This window comes from Carassius auratus, unplaced genomic scaffold (assembly GCF_003368295.1).
Source record: "Carassius auratus strain Wakin unplaced genomic scaffold, ASM336829v1 scaf_tig00023612, whole genome shotgun sequence".
Lineage (NCBI taxonomy): Eukaryota > Metazoa > Chordata > Actinopteri > Cypriniformes > Cyprinidae > Carassius > Carassius auratus.
The window spans coordinates 310,608-321,553 of record NW_020525285.1 but is presented as its reverse complement, the minus strand read 5'-3'; the positions used below and the strand labels follow the sequence as shown (position 1 = coordinate 321,553).

General features: G+C 40.1%; 1 protein-coding gene across 1 annotated transcript; it reads left to right on the top strand.

The window, feature by feature from the left end:
- Window positions 1–1,441: 1,441 nt before the first annotated feature.
- LOC113077962 (tripartite motif-containing protein 16-like) lies at window positions 1,442–5,659 on the top strand. The gene is made up of 3 exons (XM_026250220.1): window positions 1,442–1,777; window positions 4,187–4,233; window positions 4,309–5,659. Exons 1-3 carry the CDS (start codon window positions 1,632–1,634, stop codon window positions 4,836–4,838), a joined length of 723 nt encoding a protein of 240 aa, XP_026106005.1. The 5' UTR covers window positions 1,442–1,631; the 3' UTR covers window positions 4,839–5,659.
- Window positions 5,660–10,946: the final 5,287 nt, after the last annotated feature.

Here is a 10,946-nt window from a genome sequence, read left to right as displayed (position 1 = left end):
CGTTGCCTGATTAGGGTATAAAAAAGGACCAAGTCATTCATCTGTTAACTGTTACTGGCCTATTTGCCACTGCATGCTTAACACAATTATATCCTATACTTTACCTTAGGTAATGTTGACAATATTATATATCATTCAAAAGCTTACGAACTCAAGATTCAGCCTGTGAAAACCATTTTTCTCTTTTTAAAGAAGAAATTTAGCAGATTTTGTCAAAAGTGGACTTTTAAAAAAAAATTGAAGTATCAAAAAGTTATAGAAGTTTAAATGTACTGTAAATAATATGTCATATATTAATTTTATTTTATTTTTCTATAATTTTATTTTACTCTAAAATTGGTATGAAATTAAAGCCTTGTGTCTAAATAAGTTTTGTTACATATTTGAAGTTGATATGAAAAAGGTTCCTGTGAGATTTAATTTGGGGCATCATACCACACACAGCCACTGGGAGTCATCAAAACTATTTTGAATTTTGCTTAATGATTTTTTCTCTAGATTTCTATGTCAATTTACCTTTATCTCACAATAACCACCAAATATGAAATCCGGAGACTCAGACCTTTCCAATTATATGTTTTTTTGCCAAGATTATAAAAAGTTTTGGTTCTAGAAGACCGTAATGCATTATGTTTTATGACACTTGACCCTGCCCACTAAGGGTGAGGCAACTGCCATTAGATTTTAAAGTACCATTTCCATGGAAAAGCAATGTCCGATTCCAAAATGGTTTTCACAGGATGAATCTTGAGTTTCTAAGCTTTCAAATTATATATGATTTATGATGATTACTAAAAGATTTTATAGAGAAAAAGACAACAACAAGCAGGTAGGACAGTGACAGTTATGGGGTTAATTTCTTTTAGCAAGCTCCTCACCTAGTGGGTGGTATCAGGTTTTGTATTAAACAATTTATTTGAACTACTTCATAAAAACAACACATAGCATCGGAAAGGTCTCAAGGTCCCATCTGCCAACTGTTTTTTGATATTGAGACTGAAATGTATAAATTTGATACAGGAGAATGCATAAAAAACACCCAGTGGCTCTTTTTGGTACAACGCCTAAAAATCTCATGGGAAGTTACATTTTGTGATATAAAATTTAAATTTAGAACACAAATTGGTTATACATATGACTTTGATTTGATAGTAATTTTAGAGTAAAAAATATTTTGTGAAATGTATATTTTATATAAAACATTTAGAGTACATTTGATTTACAGTAAATGCAATCATTTTTTGAAATTACCTTTTTCTTAAAAAAAAAAAAAAACAAGACCAAATTTATGTCTATATTGCAGTTCATTTAATTTTAATTATCTTGTTTTTTTTGTAATTTGCTTTCTTTCAGTCTTGCTGGCTGTAATCTCACTGCTCAGTCCTGTGAAATTGTGTCATCAGCTCTACAATCCTCACACTCTGTCCTGAGAGAGCTGGATCTGAGTAACAATGACCTGCAGGATTCAGGAGTGAAGCTGCTCTCTTATGGACTGAAGAATCCAAACTGTCAACTGCAAATACTGCGGTATTAAGAAAATATAAGGGATGATGTGCAGTCAGTCAGTCAGTCATAATGCTGATGTGTTTCTGTAGATAATCTGACTCGTTGTCTGTAGGTTGTCTGGCTGTATGGTGACTGAGGAAGGCTGCGGTTATTTGTCTTCAGCTCTGAGTTCAAACCCCTCACACCTGAGAGAGCTGGATCTGAGCTACAATTACCCAGGAGATTCAGGACACGATCTGGAGGATCCAAACTATAAACTGGAGAAACTCAAGTATGTGGGGCAGTATGATATTAGTTTTACACTAGATTGGTAATACTGCTTAATATTGGTTGATTTAAACTGGTTAATTTCAACAGTTGTTGACTGTTCATTATTGGCTGTGTTGTCATCCACAATAATTAAATTTACACAAATGCCTCTTCTATATTGTACATCATTATCTAGATGATTTTGTGTTAAGTAATAGTTATTCATAAGTATTTTGTTTTTGTTTTGAGCAGTTACACTGATTGATGCATTAATTTAAAAGCCAGATGTGCTTATTTTTGAACAGAATGATCAGTGTTGTTGTTTTTCTTTAGGAATTCAGTAAAAGTTTTTTACAGCATGTCACTCCTGAATACTAAGGCCTCATTTACACTTCAGGTCTCGATGCCAATTCTGATTTGTTGCCTACATCTGAATTTTTTGGCTGTCCATTTACACATTCTTTCAATTGTGACCCATGTATGATTCATGTGTTTACACTTGCCATATCGTCTGAAACATTGCGCATGTGTTGTTGTCATTTACCGCCCCCACATGTGCTTCCTCCTGAGAATACTGTGACCTATGCTGACAAAATGAGTCACAATGACCAATTCTTAAAAAAGACATTCTCCATTAAAATACATTCAAAATGATTTATGATTTGTTGGAATTGGACAAAAAATTACTAAGTCACATTTGAAGTCAATAGAGTGAAGTCCTTCATCTTTCTTATTAAAATTACTATACTTATAATCACAATAGAGCTATTTTTTACCTTTATTATTATAAATAAGAACAGATGCAAAAACAAACCCCAGAACAAATAGCCTAGAAAGAAACAAATAATACAATACCGTTATCATTTTATATCTAAACTAAACCATTCATGTACGAAAAACAAATAATCAAATGTAAAAAAATAACTTAAGTGGGTGCATTACAAATAAATTGATTATCAAAACTACAAAAGCGGTGAAGTGCAGCGAGTGATAACCTCTTTTCTTTTATTGTTAGATTAACATTAGCATAATGATACAGACGTCCTATACTGTAGGCTAATGAATGGATCTAATATAATGTTACACATCAGATATTTCCCCCAACAGTTCCTCAAGCATTGACTTAAAACAGAACAGATTATGTTTGCGTGAATACTGAAATGCTTTAATTCTGTTTGTGTGTATTTATCGGGATTGCGAGCTGTTAGAAGCGCCATTAAATGCATGCACGGATGACAGTGCAAGAAGCAAGTGGAGAAATGGTAATCCTCTCAGAAAATGTACAGATAAAGATAATTTCAGATCCGTAAATAATACCTGGAGCATTTTTTTCAGGGTACTTTTTTTTTAATTAATATTATTATTTTTGCCTATAACTCAAAATAGCCTGTGCAAATTTACACTCATTTTGCCAGCACGGTTCACATATACGTCAGTGAACCGCAAAGAAGTACCAAATTGTTGCAAATGAAAGTTGATAGTCTGCACGTTCAACATTCCACATATACTGAGCTGCTTCAGCAGACAAAAACGCACACAATTATGTGAAAATGTGCGGTTATTGTGAGTAACCTTGTAAACACTGGTAAACAAGTCCTAAATGATGGTAAAATAATGTGTGTGCATATGTGTGTGTCAAATCCGCCACATGTGCGTCAGGTTTCAAAGAGATAACTCTGCTTTTAAAGTGAAACCTGAAGAAGTCTGTCATTGATGTAAATCAAAAAACAAAAGAAAAAGGATAAATCACTCCACTGCTCTAGTCGCTGATTAACTTTTAGTTAATAGTTTGAATAAAGATTATTTAACATTCATTTAGTAGTTTATACATATACAATTTTAGTTCATTATCAATGCAACTGGCCTTCATTAACAGTAGGCTACTAAGTAAAAAGATGCCATTGAACCTCATTTTAAAATATACCATCTTTAAGTTGTTTCTTCATTATTTTGGAACTTCGTTCAATGTGAAATTATGGTAACATAAATATATTAATGTGCAACATATCACAATGCATTTAATAAAAAATGTGTGTTTGATTATTTATATATATATATATATATATATATATATATATATATATATATATATATATATATATATATATATATATATGTATGTATATACATAAACACACACACACACACATATATATATATATATATATATATCCCAAAAAGACATTGGGATGGCCGCCGCGACCCGGCCCCTTCAAACTTTCAGTTTGATAATCTCGCGCTTACATGAAACTAATTGAATAGCCCTGGTCTATAGACTCTTCTATCACTTTTCTGTTTCCTACCAGAAAACTTTATTAAGCTGCTTTGTTTTCTGTTACTTTGCTCACTGATATTTTAGCTGTTTCTTGCACACTTATAGCAATCAGACATTCATCATTTGTTTATATGCTTGTTTTATTTGTCTTTCTAGTTTGGATCATGGAGAACCTTTCAGAATCACACCTGGACTGAAAAAATGTAGGTATTTTCTCTCTTTTATACACACGGCTCTAAAACTGTCTTCATATATTTCTAATCTCTTCTTGTGTTCAGATGCGTGTGATCTCACACTGGATCCAAACACAGCAAACTATCATCTCATCCTGTCTGAGGACAACAGAAAGATTACACGTGTGAAAGAGCCACAGTCGTATCCTGATCATCCAGACAGATTTAAGCACCATGAGCAGGTCCTCTGTAAAGAGCGTCTGACTGGACGCTGTTACTGGGAGGCTGAATGGGACGAGGGAGGGGTTGATATAGCAGTGACCTATAAAGAAATCATAAATAAAGGAGGCAGTTGTAATCAATGGTTTGGAAACAGTGATAAATCCTGGAATCTGTACTGCTCTGCTAATGAATTTACTATCTGGCACAATAATAAGAGCAGTAATATATCAGTCCCTTCATACTCTAAGAGAGTAGGAGTGTATGTGGATGTTTCAGCCGGTACTCTGTCATTCTACAGCGTCTCTGACACACACACACTCACACACTTACACACATTCAACACCACATTCACTGAACCCCTGTATGCTGGATTTAGGGTTTATGAATCCTCACTGACTCTGTGTCAGTTTTAAACAGCCTCCAGTGAGAAACAACTGACACATCAGTTGCTTAAGTCACACAATCAAATATTAGTTCTTTTTTTCCACAAATGTGTTAAATACAGGTGGAAACAGTCTAAATCATGATGAGATTGGGTTGAAACTACATACAAGGCATTTATAAAAAAACATGTAACCACAATGCATTTGTAGTGGAAATGCTGTCCATCCTGATTGTGTCCCGGACTGAAGATACACCAAATGTTCATTTACATTTTACATTTTTGAGTTGTTTTATTTCATTAATGCTTTTATCAAAAGCAGCTTACATTCACTTTTGGCACCAGTATGCACCTTTGAGGTACTAATATGCACTCTTTTCAAAGATGTACCTTTTAATAGAGTACTGCCCCAGTGACAGCTTTTGTATTTTTTTTTTCTGAAAGTGTACAAATGAAGAATAAACACAATGCTGCAAAGTTTCATTCCCTGTCTAGAGTAGCACAAGCTAGAAATCACCATCTAAAACATGATCATTCTGGAACGTGTTGTGACATCAACTCTTGATTTTAATGTCTTGATTCATGATTCTGATTGACAGACACAGTAGATGATAATCTGTTACTGTGTGTGAGTCGGTGGATAATTACAACCTTTAATGAGAAAATGTCCTGCAGCAGGTTTTTTTTTATTTATTTTTTTTTGTACAGGATGTTTTCTCATTATGTCTAATGTTATTGTTATTATAAAACTGTTGATGGGTAGATCAGGCAAAAAAATGTCTCTTTAATGTTTTAAACGCTGCACAAACACTGGGTTACTGGTTTAAAATAATAAATCCGTGCATGAATCACATTCACTGTGTGTCCCATCTGTAAAGTTCGGATTCAGGACTGATTCAGACACTAAACTCTTGAGAGGAATTAGTGATGCAGTGTGTGTTTACAGCATGTGTTCGGACAGACGTCACACACACACACACACACACACACACACACACACACACACACTGTCTGCTCTCCTCCATGCTGCATGACTCCAGAGTAACACACACACACACACACACACACACACACACACACACACACACACGTTTGTTTGACTATATTAGTGAAGACAATGCAAGACTTCTGTGTGGTCATGATGTGATGTCGCTCTGCGCCACTAGAGGGAGTAAGTTTGTTTTTCTCGTGAGGGCAGATAAAGGAAAAAAACACCTGACTCAGGTAAAAGACAAAGTAAAGGAAGAAAAAAGAAACACCATTTCATGGCTCTGAACCTGTTAACACTGAGTAAATAAGAAACATTTCTCATATTTTATGGTAAGTTAAGAATTTATTCTTCATGGCTTATCATATCTAATGAGATGTCATTTGACCTTTCATCTACTTTATGGAATTATTATATTTTGTTTTTACCTAATAACCAAAATGGCGAAACTTTGACGATAGCAGTACTTAAGTAAAGGACATGACTACTATTGAGATTTAATTGTGATATCCAGACCTTTGTTACATTCCTACAATATCATTAAACATGTAGAAATAAGTCCTTGTATAGAATTGTTTTATACACGAGTATTTCTTGATCAGCTTCAACAAAATACAAATCTGATGATAAATTATTAGATTTTAAAGATATTTAACTAACAAAACGAACAGAGGCGTTATTGCACAGTGATCACATTATATAAAAGTAAAACTACCATCTGCTTGTTGATTTGTTACACAAACATTAATGAGTTGTGATCTCGATGAGCGGATTGAGAAACACTTCCACGTTACATTTACAGTGTGTGGTATACGATCACTGTACAAAATAAATGCTGGATGACATAAAGAATAACCACTTTAATATGAAACTATTAAAAAACAGGTGAAATTACATTGTATTGGACCTAATGCATCATGTTTACATATTTTCAGAAGCCTGCCACATTCATAAACTGAAACAAACATTAAAAACTCAATAATCAGTAAGAAAGAAGTATATAAATGTACCAGAGTAGCCTATAACTCAAGATGTTAAGGTGAATTATTAACGGATCTGCAGTGAGCTTTAGCTCCAATATCCTAAAAAAGTTCTAAATATTCCTTAAATATATAACTAATCCGATACATATTTTAAATACATTTCCTTTGAACAGTGCTGAACAGGGTTAAGATATAAGTGGTCAGCAAGCTGGATACATGAATAATTCAGTATTGAGATAAATAAATAAAATTAGTGGAAATGAAGCAGAAGATCCAGTGCAATATGTCTTCACCTTCTACATTATTGTTGTTGTTGTCCATTTTAGACTCTACAGATGATTCAGTTTCATACTCAAAGTCTGTGTGTTTCTGTGTGTTTGAGTAAAATATGTGTATCATTGTACTTCTGGAAAATAAAGAAAACAGCTAACTCTATCTTCACGTGACAGCTGGAGAACAGTGACTCCAGAATTATTCCCTGCAGTGAAAAGAGTGAAGATCAGGAATATAAAATGAGTTCTCCATCTCCTGAATCAACCTTAAAGCGACCCATGAAGGATCTGTCCCTCGGGTAAGACACTGGTCATTTCAGCTTGAGAGGTTTCTCATGATACCATCACAGAGATTCACAAAACACCTTTCCTGAGCCTTCTCTCTTCTGATCCTCATTAATGATCTTCCCAAATATCTGAGTCTCTTTCAGTTTTCATGAAGCATGTAAAGAGCTTTCTGTGATCACTTGACTGAATCCTGATAGTCCACACACACTCTTTTTTCTTGTAATGTATGCACATTAAATCTTAACATAGCTTATAGTTTCATCTCTTTTCCAGTCTGTACTTTGAACAGTTTTGTAATTTTTATCACAGCAATTATCATGTTACTGCCTCCACGCTGAATTACTTGATGTTTTCCTTAAATGAGTTTGAATGACAGTCATCTGCTAAATTAATAAATATTTAAATGCATGACCAAATCTATGCACACAAGTTATATTAGCTAGTGCTTCAAATCTGATTTTCTTTTTTTCAGTATCAATGAGATGGTCAAACAGAGCTCCACCGAGAGACCCATTGACTCCAGTGATGGACCAATGATCTCTGACCCTCCGTTAGTATAAACATTTAATTTATTTAAGTGCATTTTCTGAAAAAAAATAAATAAATAAATAAATACCACAAAATAAATAATTCAGAATGAGTTTGAATGACAATCATCTGCTAAATGAATAAATATTTAAATGCATGACCAAATCTATGCACACAAGTTATATTAGCTAGTGCTTCAAATCTGATTTTTTTTTTCAGTCTCAGCGAGGTGACCACAGAGAGATCCACCGAGAGACCCATTAACTCCAGTGATGGACCAATGATCTCTGACCCTTCGTTAGTATCCATCCATCCATCCATCATCTTCCGCTTATCCGGGGCCGGGTCGCGGGGGCAACAGTCTAAGCAGAGACGCCCAGACTTCCCTCTCCCTAGCCACTTCCTCCAGCTCTTCCGGGGGGACCCCGAGGCGTTCCCAGGCCAGCCGGGAGACATAGTCCCTCCAGCGTGTCCTAGGTCTTCCCCGGGGCCTCCTCCCGGTGAGACGTGCCTGGAACACCTCCCTGGGAAGGCGTCCAGGAGGCATCCGAAATAGATGCCCGAGCCACCTCAGCTGGCTCCTCTCGATGTGGAGGAGCAACGGCTCTACTCTGAGCTCCTCCCGAGTGACCGAGCTTCTCACCCTATCTCTAAGGGAGCGCCCAGCCACCCGACGGAGAAAGCTCATTTCGGCCGCCTGTATCCGGGATCTTGTCCTTTCGGTCATGACCCACAGCTCATGACCATAGGTGAGAGTAGGAACGTAGATTGACCGGTAAATCGAGAGCTTTGCCTTACAGCTCAGCTCCTTCTTCACCACGACAGACCGGTACAGCGACCGCATTACTGCAGAAGCTGCACCGATCCGTCTGTCAATCTCACGTTCCATCCTTCCCTCACTCGTGAACAAGACTCCAAGATACCTGAACTCCTCCACTTGAGGCAGGAACTCTCCACCAACCTGGAGTGGGCAATCCACCCTTTTCCGACTGAGAACCATGGCCTCGGACTTGGAGGTGCTGATTCTCATCCCAGCCGATTCACACTCGGCTGCAAACCGTCCCAATGCACACTGAAGGTCCTGGTCTGAGGAGGCCAACACAACAACATCATCCGCAAAAAGCAGCGACGAAATCGTATGGTCCCCAAACCGGACACTCTCCGGCCCTTGGCTGCGCCTAGAAATTCTGTCCATAAAAATTATGAACAGAACCGGTGACAAAGGGCAGCCCTGCCGGAGTCCAACATGCACCGGGAACAGGTCTGACTTACTGCCGGCAATGCGAACCAAGCTCTTGCTCCGGTCGTACAGGGACCGAACAGCCCTAAGTAGGGAGCCGCCGACCCCATACTCCCGGAGCACCCTCCACAGGATGTCGCGAGGAACACGGTCGAATGCCTTCTCCAAGTCCACAAAACACATGTGGACTGGTTGGGCAAACTCCCATGAACCCTCCAGCACCCTGGAAAGGGTATAGAGCTGGTCCAGTGTTCCACGACCGGGACGAAAACCACACTGTTCCTCCTGGATCCGAGGTTCCACTATCGGCCGAATTCTCCTCTCCAGTACCCTGGCATAGACTTTTCCAGGGAGGCTGAGAAGTGTGATCCCCCTATAGTTGGAACACACTCTCCGGTCCCCCTTCTTGAAAAGAGGGACCACCACCCCGGTCTGCCAGTCCAGAGGTACTGTCCCCAACCGCCATGCGATGTTGCAGAGGCGTGCCAGCCAAGACAGCCCCACAACATCCAGAGACTTGAGGTACTCGGGGCGGATCTCGTCCACCCCCGGTGCCTTGCCACCGAGGAGCTTTTTAACTACCTCGATGACTTCAGCCCGGGTGATGGACGAGTGCCCCCCGAGTCCCCAGCCACTGCTTCCTCAACGGAACACAAGTCGGTGGGATTGAGAAGATCCTCGAAGTATTCCTTCCACCGCCCGACGATATCCCCAGTTGAGGTCAACAGGTGCCCATCTCTACTGTAAACAGTGTTGGTAGGGCACTGCTTCCCCCTCCTGAGGCGTCGAACAGTTTGCCAGAATCTCTTCGAGGCCAACCGATAGTCCTTCTCCATGGCCTCACCGAACTCCTCCCAGGCCCGAGTTTTTGCCTCCACGACTACCCGGGCTGCAGTCCGCTTGGCCTGCCGGTACCCGTCAGCTGCCTCCGGAGTCCCACAAGCCATCCAGGCCCGATAGGACTCCTTCTTCAGCTTGACAGCATCCCTTACTTCCGGTGTCCACCACCGGGTTCGGGGATTGCCGCCTCGACAGGCACCGGAGACCTTACGGCCACAGCTCCGAGCAGCCGCAGCGACAATGGAGGTGGAGAACATGGTCCACTCGGACTCAATATCTCCAGACTCCCTCGGGATCCGGTCGAAGCTCTGCCGGAGGTGGGAGTTGAAGATCTCTCTGACAGGGGGCTCGGCCAAACGTTCCCAACAGACCCTCACAGTACGTTTGGGTCTGCCGAGTCTGTCCAGCTTCCTCCCCCGCCATCGGATCCAACTCACCACCAGGTGGTGATCAGTTGACAGCTCCGCCCCTCTCTTCACCCGAGTGTCCAAGACATATGACCGAAGGTCTGATGACACGACCACAAAGTCGATCATCGACCTCCGGCCAAGGGTGTCCTGGTGCCACGTGCACTGGTGGACACCCTTATGCTTGAACATGGTGTTCGTTATGGACAAACCGTGGTTAGCACAGAAATCCAATAACAGAACACCGCTCGGATTCAGGTCAGGGGGGCCGTTCCTCCCAATCACGCCCCTCCAGGTGTCACTGTCACTGCCCACGTGAGCGTTGAAGTCCCCCAGTAGAACTACGGAGTCTCCAGTTGGAGCACTTTCCAGCACCCCTCCCAGAGACTCCAAGAAGGCCGGGTAGTCCGCACTGCCGTTCGGCCCGTAGGCACAAACGACAGTGAGAGACCTATCCCCGACTCGAAGGCGCAGGGAAGCGACCCTCTCGTTCACCGGGGTAAACTCCAACACATGGCGGCTGAGCTGGGGGGCTATTAGCAAACCCACTCCTGCCCTCCGCCTCTCACCATGGGCAACTCCAGAGTGGTAGA

Bases quoted from the DNA above. Each gene is read 5' to 3' on its own strand.
- LOC113077962 (XM_026250220.1), top strand. From the start codon at position 1,632: ATGGTGACTGAGGAAGGCTGCGGTTATTTGTCTTCAGCTCTGAGTTCA. The intron at 1,778-4,186 runs GTATGTGGGGCA...TTGTCTTTCTAG, and splicing joins TATAAACTGGAGAAACTCAA to TTTGGATCATGGAGAACCTT. The intron at 4,234-4,308 runs GTAGGTATTTTC...TCTTGTGTTCAG, and splicing joins CACACCTGGACTGAAAAAAT to ATGCGTGTGATCTCACACTG.